Source organism: Strix aluco, chromosome 1, assembly GCF_031877795.1.
Source record: "Strix aluco isolate bStrAlu1 chromosome 1, bStrAlu1.hap1, whole genome shotgun sequence".
Classification (NCBI taxonomy): domain Eukaryota; kingdom Metazoa; phylum Chordata; class Aves; order Strigiformes; family Strigidae; genus Strix; species Strix aluco.
Window position 1 is genome coordinate 7,369,001 of NC_133931.1, and position 17,499 is coordinate 7,386,499.

At 37.1% G+C, this 17,499-nt stretch overlaps 1 protein-coding gene across 4 annotated transcripts in view; it reads right to left on the reverse strand.

The window, feature by feature from the left end:
* The window catches only part of KHDRBS3 (KH RNA binding domain containing, signal transduction associated 3), a 98,920-nt gene that overhangs the window by 38,018 nt on the left and 43,403 nt on the right, over nucleotides 1-17,499 (reverse strand). For all 4 annotated transcript variants that reach the window (XR_012624314.1, XM_074834276.1, XM_074834184.1 and 1 more), the window contains exons 4-5: nucleotides 16,252-16,398; nucleotides 10,282-10,421 (exon numbers count right to left, since the gene is read on the reverse strand). Coding sequence is in view for 3 of the 4 variants with exons in the window: in XM_074834276.1 (XP_074690377.1) it covers nucleotides 10,282-10,421; nucleotides 16,252-16,398 (287 nt within the window). In the remaining variant the exon portion in view is untranslated. The remainder of the gene's footprint in view (nucleotides 1-10,281; nucleotides 10,422-16,251; nucleotides 16,399-17,499) is intronic.

Genomic DNA, 17,499 nt, shown 5'->3' on the forward strand with positions numbered 1-17,499 from the left:
AGAGGAAGTCAGAGCACATACACAACAATTGTCAAAAAAGAAAAACTTGAGAAAAGGCAAAAGGAGCTCAGTAAGGCTAGAACAGCAGGGTAAGGAGAGGTATTAAAAGAGGTCACTTGATTCACTTGAAAAACTAAACCCATCTCTGGCATCAGAAGACAAATGCTAGTAAAACAAATACAAAATACTCAGAAAAGCAGGTGAGAACTTAAAGAATTTATAGAAAGCCTAAAAAAAAGTCTTTCAAACATTCTGGAATTCTGAAACCTGCCAGAGTCTGAGGCCAAGTGACCAATGAAGAACAGTAAGGAGATATATATATATACATACATTCATTTTGCTACATAATCAAGACTGACCAACAAGGTTCTCATGCTAGTCCTTCCTTATGAGGAATGCACTGGATGGTCATGCCAACTGACTTTAGACAAATTACAGAACAAATAGAGCAATTAAGAGTAATTGCACTATCTTTCTATAAACTACAACAGGAGTTCAGATGTCTATCTCTTTGATATTTAGCTGAATCCCAAACTGAATGGTTAAAGAGCAAAAAGAATTTCAAAGTAGCAAACTACAGGAGGGAACACTCAGGACTTAATATATATATACACACAAATTTTTATATCCTAATATTATACAAAGCAATAGGTTCTGAGCTATCACTACCCAAAGAACATTCATAATTAAGATTGGCCCAGTGGTCAGGTCAGCACAGTGAAAAAACAAATCGTGTTTTAGAAAAATAAGAGAATACAGAAAACTTTGTTACCCTACTGCGTGTACTTACAGTCCTGTTGCCTAATTTCAAAAGAACATAAAAGAACTGTATTTGCATTAGAAACTATGTCAAAGATGATCAACAGTATAGAACAGCTTACATATAAGCAACAATTAAGTAGATTAAGGCACTTCATACTAGAAAAAAAAATTGAGACTTATACAATAGAACCCAATAGCAACATCAAGGGAACGGAGAAGGCACATCAAGAGTCATTCTCAGTCTAACAATCAAGGGACATCAACTGGGAGAGATAGAGTATTAAACCAGATTGCCTTAACATCTGAGCCACTATGACTGCTCCTATGAAATGCAATCACTGAAATGACAACGTGGTTGAGGTTGGAAGAGACCACTGGAGGTCATCCAGTCCAATCCCCTGCTGAAGCAGGGACACCTTGAGCCAGTTGCCCAGGACCATGCCCACAATCTCCCTGAGCAACCTGTGCCAGTGCTCAGTCACCCTGAGCAGTCATCCTGATATTCCAAGGGAACCTCCCATGTTTCAGTTTGGGCTCACTGCCTCTGGTCCTGTCACTGGACACTGCTGAGAAGAGCCTTCTCTGCTGTAGGCTGAACTGTCCCAGCTCTGTCAGCCTTTCCTCATTGCAGAGATGCTCCAGACCTCATCTTTGTGGCCCTTTGCCAAACTCTACCTAGTACACCCACGTCCCTCTTGTACCTGGGAGCCCAGAAGTGGACACAGCACTCCAGGTGGAGCCTCACCAGCACTAAATGGAAGGATCACCTCCTTTGTCTTGCAAGCAACACTAATACAGCCCAGGATACCATTAGCCTTCTTTGCATTGCTGGCTCACATTCAACTTGGTGTCCACCCAGGTCCTTTTCAGCAAAGCTGTTTTCCAGGTGGGTGACCTCCAGCATATATTTGTGCATGGGGTTGTTCTTCCCTAGATGCAGGACTCTGCACTTCCTCTAGCGGAGCTTCATGGGGTTCCTGTGAGATCATTTCTCCAGTCTGTCAAGGTCCCTCTGGATGACAGCATAACCCTCTGGATTGAGGTGAGGCTGATGAGTTCACCAGGTCCTTCTTGCCATTTTTGAAGGTAGGAGTGACATTTACTTTCCTCCAGTCCTCAGGCACCTCTCCTAATCTCCACAATTGTTCAGAGATTGAGAGTGGCTTCACAACAACATCTGCCAGCTCCCTCAGCACTTGTGGGTGCATCCCATCAGAGCCCATGGACTTGTGTTCAGCTTGCTTAGCTATTCTCTAACCTGACCCTCTTCCACCAAGGGTATGCTTTTCCCCTCATCTTTGGGGCCTTGGATTTCAGGAGACCCCTCTTACTAGTAAAGACTGAGCTGAAGAAGTCATTAGGTACCTTAGTCTTTTTCATGCCCTGTGTCACCAGGGCCCCCGCTCCATTCAGTAGTAGGCCCACATTTTCCGTAGTCTTCCTATTGCTATCTATGTACTCACAGAAGCAATTGTTGACTTTGCCATCCCTTACCAAATTGCTGATGACTCCTGCAAGTCATCTCTACTTGTGTCTACATAGCAGGCATGTCTATCCATTAGGGGCAGAACTGATGGCTCTAGCACAGTTTAGTCTCCACACATCTCTTCTAATTCTCATCTTCCATCTATGCTTTAGCTAATCCTTCCACAGCTCAATTCTGATCCATTTTGCCTACTCTTGTTTTCCATTTAACTCCTTTATAATTTACATGTTACTCCAGGTGTTTAAGGATGAAGTGGTCTTATTTTACTTTTTAAGTAAAAGCTTCACTCACTTGAATGTAACCCACTACTACAATTAAGTTTAGTGCATGTTCAGTAGTGCACAAATATACACAGCATATCAGAAATCACTCCCAGTGGGTATCCAACAACTTTTCAGATCTCCTACAGAGTTTCTCCACATATTCCATGTTGTATTTAGCACTTCTGATCCAATAACATTTTTCCTTTTGGAATCTTGTTCTTTCACTTTCCTGGGCTTTCCTTCCCTCTCCCAGTCAACTGCTTCTGAGGGGGTATCCATTTGCTTCTCAGGTCTCTGAAGAAACTGCACAGAGGGTATTTTCTCTACACTTCTATAACCATCTCACCCATAAATTCAAAAGCCTTGGTGCATCTGCTAACATTTAGATTAAGTCTTCTACTTATTTCATCCAAACCAAAACATCTCAGCTCTGTTTAGCACATTCACAGAGATATCTCACCATCAAATCAAATTCATCATGGCTTCTAGTCTCTCCAAGTCTGTCACTGCTTGCTTCTTTGACCAAGGACATAATTCTGCAGGCCAAATTTCAGCTGCTATCACCAACTCTTGTCTTCGCATACAGCCTACAGATTTTTCTTTTTCTTTATAAAAAACTAAAATAGCCTTTCATTTCAAATTACATTAAAAATTATTTGGCATGAAGATTTCAGGTGACAAAACTTTAAGACAATAAAAAGCTCCTCTCAAAATCAGATATTCTTTCATGTTAATTCAGGGTTTCAAAAAGTATATTTAGAAACTGTCTGGAGCATCAGTGATTAGATACCAAATTCCCATTTATTTTAACTAAAATTATGGCATATTTCTTCAAATAACTATGAAGCAGTCTTGATCCACAACTTTGGTTCAAGCACATAATTATCATTTCACTACAAGTAGCACAACTACTGGAAATAACTTTTTCTTTTGATAGAGAAACCTGCTGTATTAACCCTCAATCAGAATGCTTCCAAATCTGAAGTTTGATCAGTCTTTCAATACATTTCCTTGCCTGATAGCCCTCTTAATCCTTCCACTATTTCTTTGTTACAGAAGATCTTTGTTTCCACTTCTATAGGCCACAAAGCACTATGTCCAAACCTTGAAAGTTTTATGTTATCAAAACTCATTTGTCAGCCCATGTCAGCATGGACTACCTGCTCATATTCTGAAATATGGAAGGGGTCTTTTTGCCTTCATTTTTCCTCCTCACTACCATGCTGCCATCTCATTCCCTTTTAGAAGTTTTTGAAGGTGCTCTTTACCCCAGTGCCCATAAGAACATCTATTACAGTATTGACACTGCCAATATATCCAGACTAATGGTGTATGCAAATGGGCACTGAATCCCCCACATATTCATCTTCAAATTCTTGTATACTTTGCTTGTGTAAGTACTTTGAAACAGAGTTAGTGTGCCTTATTTTCAAGACACCTGAAATAAAAAGGTCCTTGCCTATGATCCCTCAGATTTATGACACTGCATATACACAAGTACTGAAGCATCACAGGAGATGCTAGTGTTTCTCTTTTTGCTACATTTTTAAGAAGAAAACTCTGCTCTTCTGAATCTTACATCAGGATGCTATCCAGCAGCTCAGATTTCTTTGGATGAGGAAAACTCTACTCCTTAAGTACCTATTAACTGTATTTTATACTAAACACAGACTGTACTAGTTAGACAGTACTTAAACATACTCAGTAAATCCTAGCTTCTGGCCAGATGTTGTTATTACCTCCAGACACGCTTTAACAAAGTGATCATCTATGTACTCAAGATCATTGAGTCACACTCAGAAAGAAACATTTTGCTGGCCTTAAATAGATTAGTACTGCTATGTGAGAAAATCTGAAACTTCTGTTTTGTCTTTATCAGTCTGGCTGTGATTTTTCTGAATTTATTAATCCAGCAGTGGTGAACCTAGTGAAGGAAGTTAACCCTTTCCCATTAAACACACAAATAAGTGGTTAAATAAAGAATAATTTTACTCAAAACTATGCAATTAACTTACAGGCTCTACAGTGAAAAGGTCTTCTTCAATCTGGGTACCATGCACTAAACAAGATAAAGCAAATCCCAGTAATTCATTTAAGATCTTTTGTTTTCACTACACACTGAACAGTGTGCCAGAATAGCAGGGGGAAATAATCTAATTCAACTCATGTCACAGCATCCCTTGAAGACAACATAATGAAAACTGTTTTAGTTGGAACCTGAAACTTCCCGCATAGCATTATTTCATTATTTATACTTGCAATTTAGCATGAGAGGAAAAAATAAAAAAGTGAAGCACTACATTTCTACAAAGCTATCAAATACACTAAATAATGGGAGAACCAGCCTTTCACAAAAGTGTTAGAATGTGCTAGTGTGATTTCTAAATCCAGTATAGTAATTATAGAACATAATTGTAAGAAAAATCTGAAAAGTGTGCCTCACTGTACAGTTAAAATATTACTGAAGAACTGCATTTTGTAACTGATTCATCCCTCACTGTTTGAACAAAGAGTTTAATATGTGGAAAAACATTCTAAAACTAGTTCTACTCAGCCACATTATACTATGCTAGACTCAGATAATTTATTAAAGTTTAGAAGTAATGCACAGGTACTAATGTTTAATTGTCACTAAAATAGTATTTTGCCAACTCATACAACTTGAATACTTCTTCTTCAGCCTTTATTAGCAATCATTTGACATGTCTACTTTACAGTAGTCCCATAGTGTTTTTAGGATTTCTTTCCAGCAAACTAAGTTATTACCCTTGACCACAGCACACAGTGTCAAGCCAAAACTCCCAGATTCCCTCAGCAATAGCTCTACTTTATCTTTTCATTTATCACTTCCTTCTCTAGTATTACACTGATTTTTATATCAAGTTTCTTTTTACTGGATGACTTAGTAAAATTACTTATGAAATCACAGCTAGAGTCAGTTCACAGCTTTCTTTCACTTTGTTTTTTGTGAAAGAAAAATTAAATGGGTTTATGAAGTATGAAGCTCCTTTTCAGTTATCTCCTCTCCGGAAAGGGAAGTAAATTTAAGAATAGCTTCAAAAGAAAAATAATTGAAATTTAGGATCAGTTCCCTACACTGTATTATTCAATGAAGAAACACTTGGAATTCTTTAATTTTAGCATTCATAGTTCCACACATCTGTAAGGATTTAAACTGTTTAGAAGGATGTAACAAATTCTGTTACCAGATGTTAGTATTTCTGCTTCCTTTGAGCAGAGCCAACTACAGTTCATGTTCCTCAAACTAAGTTTTTTTGTTCAGGTTTTATATTAGACATGTGAAAAATAACAGACCTGTTATTTTAAAGTGTCAGCACCAAAACACTGAACACTGATATCCAGATACCACTCAGCTAGGATTCCTGTCTTAATTTTTTTTTATGATGAGTCACCATTGACGTTAACACTCTTACTCAAGTTTCATTTCACATTTTTTATTTGAAAACAGTAATATGTATGTTCATGTTTTAATTTTGTGAAAAATGGGAGATTTATCAGAAGACTAAAGAAACAAAACACACTAAACTTAATACCTGCCTTTGTCCTGGATCCTGAACCAGCGTTGCAAAATATTTTTATGTTACAGAACTTTTTGCAGTCCTACGTGTTCTCAACAAGAAGTTCTTAAAAAAAAGAAACCAGTTGATTCCAGATATATGAAAGGAATGATTTAAGTTTTATCTGGTGACTAACAAAGAACAATTGGAAGTTGTGAACACATTACAGCAGTGATCCACATTGCCTCATATTACCTCTGACACACAAGACAGCAAATTCTAACCTACAACTTCTGCAATGGTTGTATTTGTCCCCAGATAGAGTGACAGTCATTCAACCATTAGGATCCCAGCCATGCACAGAAAGAAATATGAGTGAAACGAATAAATGGGAACAGTAAAAAACCCAACAATATGATGCAACCATAAATCAGAATTTTGCTATTTCTTTAATTAGACTATTCCTACATTTCAGCTCTGTGAGAAATTACTTTTTCCTCCATTCATCTTAGTGAAATCAAAGTATCTGTTTTCAAATACAATTCCTCTCAGTCTGGAGAGTAAACCCAACCACTCTTCCTTACTGTTGCCTTTCAATACTTAAGGGGGGCTGCTTATAAAAAGATGGAGAGAGACTTTTCACAAGGGCCTGTAGTCACAGGACAAGGGGCAATGGTTTTCAACAATTTTAGATTGGACATGAAGAAATTCTTTACAATGAGGGTAGCGAGACACTGGAAAAGGTTTCCCAGAGAAGCTGTGGATGTTCCATCACTGGAAGTGTTCAAGGGCAGGCTGTATGGGGCTTTGAGAAAGCTGATCTAGGGGAATATGTCCCTTCCCATGGTAGGGGGGTTGAACTAGATGATCTCTAAAGATCCCTTCCAACCCAAACCATTCTATGATTCTAACTGATTTCTAGCTCTAAGTGGCACGAACTATGAATTGGTTCCCCCACCCCCAGGTGGCAAAGAAGATTTACCCATATTCTTAGACTTTTATCATCTTATCCTCTAGAATATAACTTTTCCAAAATATCTTAGAAAGAAATGAGTGATCCTTACATTTTTTTTGCTTAGTCTTAAAATAGCAATGTGAAGTTTTACAGAGGAAATGCTACTTTATTTGCAAAATATCCTCAGGGGTATACATAACATGTATGTTACATGTTTATTTTCAGTCTTTAGTTAATCAGAAATCTCAATTTACATTTCAGTAGTAGTATTTATTCCACTGATTCAAGATAGAAATTCAAATGCATTAAAGACATTGATTCCAAAGAGATACATCCTCTAGCTACTCATTATAACAGCATCACAGTAATCATTATGGATCCTCAAAGCCTACTAGCACATTAAAAAGTAACCAGTATGATCCTTAATTTTGTATAGTCACCTCCAAAAAAACTGTTTAAGAACAATGTCAGTCTACAATAAAAACAAAAGGAATGAAAACCAGGACTTTCACAAGGGAAAGATTCTCATGTCCCTTCTCTTGTTCCACAGATGAGTCAGGTACTAAAGAGGTTAAATGCTGAGCATAAACACCACAGAAAACAGAAGTACTGCGAATACATCTGAAGGTAACCTTTAACAGTATTAGGATGAAGAAAAAAAAATGGGGGCAAGAGGGCGGAAGGAAGCAGCTATGTGCCCAAGATCAGTGATGAGAAGGAAAGCATATTCCTAAAGGGAAAGCTCAAAACACAACACAACTCTTCTACAGCAAATTCCATCCATTCCCAAAATCTTATGTGGCTCAAGTCATAAGAAAATCAGTCAAGAAAATATGGAACAAGCCAGAAATAGCAGAATAAAAGAGTTACCAAACCACAGCCGTTAGGAAATTACTTACCATATATGGAAATACCTGTGCAAAAGCTACAATTTTGTATGCAAGCACAGACATACTGTTTTCTACAAAGTAAAATTTTGGTATGGAGCTAAACATACATGTAACAAGTCTTCTTAAAAGAAGGCACTTGATAAGATTCATTATCTCCAGTCTCAACATGTCTGATAAGGAGCAAAGAAAGGCATAAATTAGTACACTTTGGTCCTTTTAAGTGAAACTATTCAGGAATAAAGCTTAAAAAAAATAGGAAGTTAAACACACTCAGTTGCTGCATCCTCAACAGGATGTTTCACATATCAAGGCTGGTATCTTAAAAATATTATCTGGATTATAAAGAGAGGTTAGGATCAAGGTTTTAGACTTCATTTTACAAATCTTCAAGCTTTGCTTCAACCTCTCCTGGGTATCTCAAGGATGCTTACTATTAAAACTGTTTTATTTAACACTAAGACAAAGCCTTTAACAAAGCCTTCCTTCAACGGAAGTATTACTCACTGAAATCTATCTGGGCTAAAAAAGACTCAGAGCATTACAACTGAGTTTAAGATCTTTAACTCAATAGCTGTAGTATCTCAGTTGCAATGGCATTACATTTCACTTAAGGAATCTTTTATGCTAACAGAGCTCTTCAATTTGCAGGGAAAGAGTCTTGGAGTTTGTGAGACAAGCGTTAAAGTAAGGACAAGTCAAAGCAATAACCTTTCAGTTCCCCTTAGAACATAAAAAATGAGGTAACAAATACAGTTTTCAGCTGTCATCTCCAGATCAAATGCTACTAACATTTACGTTTATACCCTGAAGACACTTCAATAGTTGTAGGACAATAGTATGAACTACAAAGAATTTTGTGAGCGACGTAACAGCATGTATGTCTTACATAAAATGCATGTTTGAAAAAATAATTTACCAGAGTCCAGAGGATGGAACTAGAGATGTTAGAAATTCAGTACTATGAAAAGTTGATTATGTATGCATGTGCTAGACACTATTAGTGGAAATTAGGTATGAAACTTTAGTGGTAAGAGCAGACTAAACAGTAACTTCTGCATCAAACTCTAGCTTAAAGACATATGAAAAATGAAGAAAACATGAAATAGAACTGAGTGTCTCTGTACTGACAATCTGTAGCAGAGTTGTTACAGGCATCTATGGGAAAGTTAAAAACAAATATTTAAGAACTGAAGAAAAGTTAGCAAAAAACCCATCTCGAAAATAAAACATGATTCTAATTTGCAAGCACTTTTGTATGGCTGATTACAGTGCTAAAGAAGTGAACCTTGGTATATAATTACCACTACTCTGAACGTTAAAATCAAGAAAAGCAGCAGACTAGATATATTACACAATATTACTTAAGAATATAAGAACAAAAATTTCTTTATTTAGAGAAAATTATATACTTACAGGATACAAACAGTATGTGTAAATTCTCTAAATTAAAATTCATTCTGCATTGCATTTGCAATTATTACAGGATAGACATAACTAAACAGATCTGTATAAATGGAATAATTCCACAGTGCTTTTTCTTCTAACATGCTTAAACTGAGTCAAAACACTTCAGAAAATTTTGAAATTATTTTGAAATCTGAAATTAAGTGTCAAGCTTGCATTAATAAGCACCATAGCCACAACTGAGAGAAAAATAGTTCACTGTAGAAAACTGTTACACTTAACTGCTGCAGCCACAGTCTCTCTACTGTAATAGAAACAGTTATGGACTTTATTTAGTTTTTGTTTTCACACTTTGGGACTCAAAGGAGTTGAAGCTGTCATCTCAGTACTGCAATCAAGATAGGGGATGCTAGAGTAAAAATAGAACACCTCCCATGTCAAAGAAAAATAAAGCAAAAGAAGCAGCAGATTTCCCTATTCCTGAAACAAACAAAAGCCACTTTATGAAAAAAGCACAGTGCAGAGACTAAATCCAAATTCTACCACCAACACACTTCTGTAACATTATTTTATCAGGACTATAAACTTAGTAATACAGTAAATGGAATGTGTATACCATAAGTTAGAGAAACTGATCTGAAATTCATGTCAATCAAGGCAAGATTTACCAGTTTTTCAAAGCTGTGAGCTCCACAGGACTAACAGACCGTGCACACAGATAAGGAGTAACTGAAAGTTAGAAGTCAAGCAGCACTGAACATCTTTATGATGCACATTGTTTCTCCATTTAGGTACCATTCAAGTTCCATAAGAAATTTCGCCACTTAATTCAGTCTAAGTTATTTAGACTATGTTCCACAAATCAAGATTTGTTTCCCCTATCTTTTGCTCTTATTTTGGGGGTCCTTAACATGTTTCACTATTGTGCTCTTTCTTTTATTTGAAGGAAGAAGCTTAAATTACAGACATTCAAATTAAATTCCACTGCAGCTGAGATACTTACCTGGACAACGCAGGAACTGGTACTCCTCTTGCTCGAATAGACGGTTTTCCACGAACTACTGGAACTTCTGCATTTTCTGAACCACCATTTAAATATGTTAATTCTTGAAGCTGTGCCTGTCTGATTTCATCATTGTAGTCCTAAAACAGAGGGCGGAGTGAGAAAAAACAAACTGTTCAACCACCATACTAAGTTAGTATCAGCAAACACCACTCCTGAAAGTTTTCTCTTAAGAAGTTGAACATTCCATTGGAAAAGTTTAATGTGCAGAACATTATAGGCATATTAAGTCAAAAACTTCTAGAAAAAATCTACATATTAACTGCAATTTTTGCTTGGCCATGTTTTTCTTTCCCACTGCGTATTACCTCCACTTAGTTTTACCAACTAAAATGCCACTGTTAAAATGCTGTAGATAAGGGGAAGCAACAAAAGAAATCAAGGTCCCATTCCTGAGCTGAGATCTTGTTTGTAGTTCCAGCTGGAGAACAATAGTCTGAAAAGCAGGAAAAATTGCATTGCCTGGTGTTGCAAAGCAATACAGAATACACTGTAGAGAACAGCCCCTGACAAGTAAGGAATTTATTAGACACGTACACTTTTAAAATCAGGAGTTAAAGTATAAACAATGAAACTAATTCAATACAAACGTTCACTATTATCTAGTAAGAGCTTCAAAAATTTCCATTCTAGAACATGCATGGATAAACAATTTGAAGACACATGGCTTGTTTCTTCTGCACAAATCTTATCTCAAGGTCAATTGAAAAGAAAGCTCGAGTTATTTACATGGAATTAACAGGGTACTTCAAACACGTAAGAGTCTTTTCAGGGACCTTGAGCCAACCTCCAAAACTAGCACATGGCACAGGAATAAAATAGATACAGCAATGAACTCTTGAGCTGTACATATTTTTCTGCCATTTTTCCTCCACTTAAAGTGAACCAAAGAATGCATGTGTAAAGGTGAATCAGAAAGTGATACATACACACTAAGTATCAAAATATTAACAGGTCCTCTAAGAAGAATGAAGTGATACTTCTGATGTAACAGCTCTTATCTCTGCAAATCCTATTTAAAAGAAGGCAGGTTTGTCCAAATACGGTCTGTTTTTACATTTCAATTGCAAAACAAAGGATCTGTATCTCTTATTGGAAATCTCATTTTAATACATTTATGCACTAGACAGGTACCAGAAGACTGTCAGGCAGCCTTGCATCAGTCAACTCACTGAAACATAACTCCACATTGAAAGGAGATTAAAACATCTATGAACTCAAAGGTCTCCATTATCCTTGAAACATTCCACTTCCCTTATCTTCCACTAACAGGAGTAAGAGTTTTCCTTTATACACCATTGCGGAAGATAGTTACTAGTGTTAAAAAGAGTGGCACTACAAAGGCATTTTTCCAAACTCTTAAATAGACTCTGAAATTTAACTCAGCTGTCCATCTGAGATCATCCTCTATTTAGCAGCAGAAACCAACCAAGCAGGATGAAGAAAAGAGTCTAGAAGACTGAATCAACTGTTTCAAACTGTGTAACTAAAGCTTTTGAGAAACAGATTCTACTCTAAAACAACCTGGAACCAATACACAGACAAACCATCACAGGGAGTAGAATTGAAATGGGCAATTGAACACTGTTCTGGTCACCTAATGTACAGAAACCCACTTTATATTTGTACTTTGCTGCTGGACCAGAACTGGCCAGAACTTCAATCTTGAAACAAAATGCTAAGAAATTGTTAAAACTGTACCACAAGACTTAGGTCTCAAAGTTCTGACATAGCATATAACAGAGATGCCCTTTATAAATTCTCCACAAGACATCCTCCTCAGAATTGGGCTCCTGGAAAAATACCTTTGATTTTATATTCATTTCATTTAATTTCTTAAAGATGTGCTTAGGATCTTTCTTTTCTCCCTGGTGTTTTCTCTTTTCTGTAGCATACTAAACATATCAGCAGCCTTAGTCACGGACAAAGGCTCCACTGTGCGAAGGCACAGAACAGAAAAAATGGTCCTTATCACATATGCCAGAGGCAGCAGGAAGGATACAGAGTGAAGGGACATAGAAGGAAGCCATGATAAGCAGCAGTGTTAATCCATTAGACTCCGAAATGGATTCTTCAATTAAAAGTAACAGATGGTCAATTTATGAATACCCACTGCTGGAAAGCAGCACACTTGAAGTCAAATTGAGGAGACAACGATCTCCTCACCTAGAACACAAGACATACACAGAAACCCTTTAGACTGTGCTCTTCCCCTGTACAGTTTAGGCAGAAGCAACACTTGAATTTCAGTCAAATGATGCTGATTAATTTCAAGTGAACAGATGTACTCTCATTTTATGAATATTGCCCATCCTGACTACTGCCTTCTCTGAAGATGGTGAATGTTTTCTTCTGTAGGAATGACTACGTCATCAAGATACACGCGAGAGATTTTCTCCCTACACAGAATTACTTACATGATCCAACTAAGCAACATTGAGATTTTATCTGTTATTTCCACCCAGCCCTGATCAACACACTGGCAGCAGCTCTCCTTAGGATCATCTGTAACTTAAGATCTTATTCAAATTTATCATTCAAACTATTAATGAAAACATTTTTGATTTCATGTTTGGACAGATCCCTGCAAAACCTTACACAGTTCTGGAAAACACCCAAGCAGATTCTTATCCTGGCAGTGAGCAATAAATAGTTACCAGGTTTCAAGCCACCTTTCTACACACACCTTAGTTATTCACCAGCTTGCTTAAAGCTTGTTAGAGTTTCCAAAGCCCACCAAGCTCTTCCAAATGCCATTAAATGCTATTTCATCACCACACCTTAGAAACTGCACATGCAGGAGGCAAGACAGACTACAGGAAAAAAAATCGTAAATTCTGCTCACTTTGTAAATTGACTGCAACAGACTGTTCTCTCAAAGATGTTTCTAAACTTTTCTTAAAAGACAAGGAAAACAAGAAACTCGGGTAACCAAGAGCAAAGCATAATTAATGCTGTAGCTGTCAAAAGAAAAATACCTGCCACCACTCAAAAATTAAACTAGACTAAGAGTTCTATTGGCCAAAACTGCAGTAATCACAGTATAATACAGGACCCGGGGAGGAGGTGAGGGTGGAAGTACCTAGCTTTTTGTCCTGACAGAAGTAATTCTGGGATAATTAATATCAAACACAACACCCACCAATCTAACAGTCAAACAGACTGCTGACCAGAGGGTCTGGCCAGAACAGAGGGATTGGCTAATTTAGAGGAGGACAAAAGAAGTCAGAAGCCACAATTCTACCTGCAGAAGATAGGTGAGAGTCAAGTCAACATAAGCACAGCCAAAAAAACCCTCGAGTCAAGGTTTTGTGTCTTGGTTTGAGTTATACCAATAGTTTAAAGGAAGTGTAGTGGCCACTGCAGCTGCTTGAGTCTGACCTTCAATGCAAAGGTGCTTGTTCATGGGTCTAGAGATCCAAGAGAGGCTAAAGCATTTTTGCTATAGTCAGTTGCTACAAGTACTACAAGAATATTTTGTATCCTACCTACATTCTAGAACCAATTGTGACTGTATATTCCAGGCCCGATCTGCAAGCTGAACAATGATCACATTCATAAATTAGATTCAGCACCTAAAGTTGTTGGAAAGCATGGTTAACTTACATTATAAGGAGAACACAAATTAAGATCATAGTCATATATACTGATAGCAGGACTTTTCTTGAAGTAAAACTGCTAATTTGCGAAGTAAGCCACAACAGACCTTATAGAAAATAAAAATCAAGTTGTATTTGGCAGCAGTTAACCAAAATGGCAGTTCTAGAGAGGACAATGTCACTCCTTATTGCTTCCTGGAGTGCCTGCTGCAAGGGGGGGCAAGGCAGAAGAGATTAAGGCATTTAGAACCATTCGGATAAGATTACATTGGAAAAGACAAGGAGAAATTAAGACAGTGTTGGCTTGATCCCATAGTTCAGATAAGATTATGTAGCATCAGTTCAGCTCAGTAAAATAAAGATGCAACGATCAAAAACTGAGATGGAAATGTGTACAATCGATGAATGGAATTGCTCATTATCAGTCTGTAATTCTACTGGCTTAACAGCAGTGAAGTAATGGCTAGGTTTTTATAAACTTACTTTATTATGACACTAGGTGAATCAAGCTTAATGAAGAAAACTGTCTTTAGTGAAGGGGGCAGGGGGACCAGATACATCCTTACTTCCAGTGCATGCAAAAAGCAGTTATCAAAATGAGCATATTTTCATCTAAAAAGCAGATGTTTGCTCACTAGAATACCCAATAAATTAATTCTGCCTTATCTCTTCACACAATCAAATCATTTATCATGTAAATACAGTAACCTTCAATATTGACATCCCAGCATTCTTACAAATATTCTTTTGAGCATCCCCTACCTGATCAATTAGAATGTTTGAACAGTGGTATGTTTATTTACCTTTTCATATAAATCAAGACTAAAGCCATTTGGAACTTGCAAAGTTATAATGTGGTGCTTGCTTCTTTATAACTTGAGAACATAACGCTCAGACCATTTATTTGGTTTTACACTGTCTTAAGGTGCATCTACATTGGTGTGTTATTTCAAATCAGGATGTATTCCTAAATGACAATCATCAGGAGATTCACTTATGCTTTGGTTCATGTCATGAAGTAGCATTGGGGCATATGAACTAACTTCCATTCAGACTAAAACATGCCAGAAGAAATATTCCAGGAGCACATAATCAACTCCAGTTACTCGGGAAGGTAGTTTCATGGAACTAGACTAGGATTAGAACAACCCAAAAACTCCCAAATGCATATGGTAGCACTGTCAGGTCATCAGCACCAACTGCTTCACCACAGAGTACAGCTGGCAGTTCTACCCCCAACAGGCTGTAGTGGCCACACAACAGGCATCCCCAACTGGTCCTGAATACAGCTACACTATACTCACACATTCATGTGCTGCTGTCACTTAGATACACACCTTAGTAAAGTTTCCTGAGCTATGTCTCCCACATTTTCAAGATCTGACATGAATCAAAACTGAACACTTGGGTAACATTTTCAACAGTAAAAGTAAACAGAAGTCGATGCACCTTGAGGATGCTTTGCTTTCTCTATTTATTTGAGAACCAGTTAAAATAGAAGAACGTTCACTAAAGAGCAAATACAGTTAGGAACTTCACATATAGTGCTACCACCTCAAATGCCTCAGCTTCTTGAGAGTTTGGATTGTTCCAAGCACTTTAATATCAAAGCAAATCAAGGTTGGTCCTCTACATGAGAAGCAAATACAGGAACCTTCTGTAGAAAGACACTGGAAACCCTACAACACCCTTGTCTATACACATATCCGAAACCTGGAGTGCAAACTTATACTGGAAATCACATTTCATTTTATACATCTGTACATCACAAGTTGAAGTATACACCAGAAGACAAGTATAACCCATGTATCACTAGCTTTGTGAAAAAGTAAAGATACAAGATAAAATTGTATTGATTCTCATCACTGAACACTAAACCAGGATTATGGGTGGAAGCAATACTGCAATTTTAAATTTATTTATTCTTAGTAGAACAGAACCTTATGCTGATGCTTCAGGTGTACCAAGAACACAGAAAAACCCTACCTTAAGCAAAGTTATTTTCCCGTATTTTACAGATTTGTACAATTATTTGTAAACTTAAATACTTTGCATATGACCAGTTAAGTGAGAGTAAGTTGTTCTTACTATAGGTCATATCATAAGACGAAACTGTATTTGGACAGTTATGCATTCACCCAATAACTGCCTATATCAAAATGAAAAATATTTGTAAATATCACCATTTCTTTCACAGGTGAAGGAAATTAAGCAACATGACCTGACTAATACTGTACAGGAAGTTGGGTTTAGAGACAGAATTTCTCACTCAAGACCACCAGAATTCTTATGAAAAAATTCAAATACTAACAGGGATGAGGAACTTCTTGATTTCTTCCAACGCATGTCCCATTCTGGCATATGCTTCCGCCGGTGGAGCAAATACTTCAATTAAAACATGCAGATCATCATTTAGGTGGAAGTACTTTGCCTCTCCACTTTTTCTCAACTCTTCCTCCTAGGAGATAAAAAAGTTGGTTTTTTTCCACCTTCTTATTTTAAACATAATGTAAGTGTGAAAGTTGCTTCAGAGGCATTTGCACATATTGTTTACTCATACTCAGATGTCAACTAAAAAAGTATAACATCATACCCTTTCCTGATACACTTCAAATCACATTGCTACAGTATCAAAACAGTATCAGTTTCCTTAACAGTAAGTCACTAGTAACACACAAAGTAGGACCATCTCACCCTTCTGCTCACATACAGAAACTGCAGCACAAGAAAGAATGTTCCCAGGAGTTCTCAAGTGCCCAAGTTTCATGCAGAGGACAGAAACAAAAGTGAACTTGAAGCCTCTTTTCTCAAAAGTAGTCTTTAGAAACAGGTTTGATCTAATATTCCACAAGAGCAAGACTCTTACCAACATTATTTCAATCTTAGTACTATTGCACTGCTCAGATCTTATTTTCTGTTTTCACAGATTTCTACCCCATGAGTACATCCTTCACAGAACCATGCTACTTGGACATGAAACTAATAGCATATGAGATAAGGGAGAAGGACATCTGTTTCAGAAAAGAGTTTCTTTTATTCTGCTTCACTCAACCCACTTCAATAGGACTGAGAAACTACAATTTCAATGTAGTGGAGCAGTGCTCAGTTCTTAAATACTTGCATTCACATGCAAAGTGGCCACAGACCTAAAAGACATCATTTGTTAGACTCAGATAGGCTCTCCTCCTCCCATGTGTATCTGACAGGTGCATTCCAAAAGACTAAACCACCATTAAAAACAATTTCATTGTATTACCAGATATTATATCAGTTTCTTAGCAGTTCTGCTATCTAAAAACAAAGCTCTAAGAACTCACCCCTGTTGCTTATTGTATTTAGCAAGAACCAGGTAAGTACTTCACCCTTTAGATTACTAAAATTATAGCTTCAATGATGGTTGAAAGCTCACACACACACCCCTTAATTATGGGTTGAGGTTTGTAAGTGACAATCCATTTTTGCTTCTTAAATAACGTTCCTATCATACTTAATGTTTGACTATGAGGATGTTTAAAAAAATCAGCAGAATCTAGTTAGCCATTACAGCATCCACAAAAAG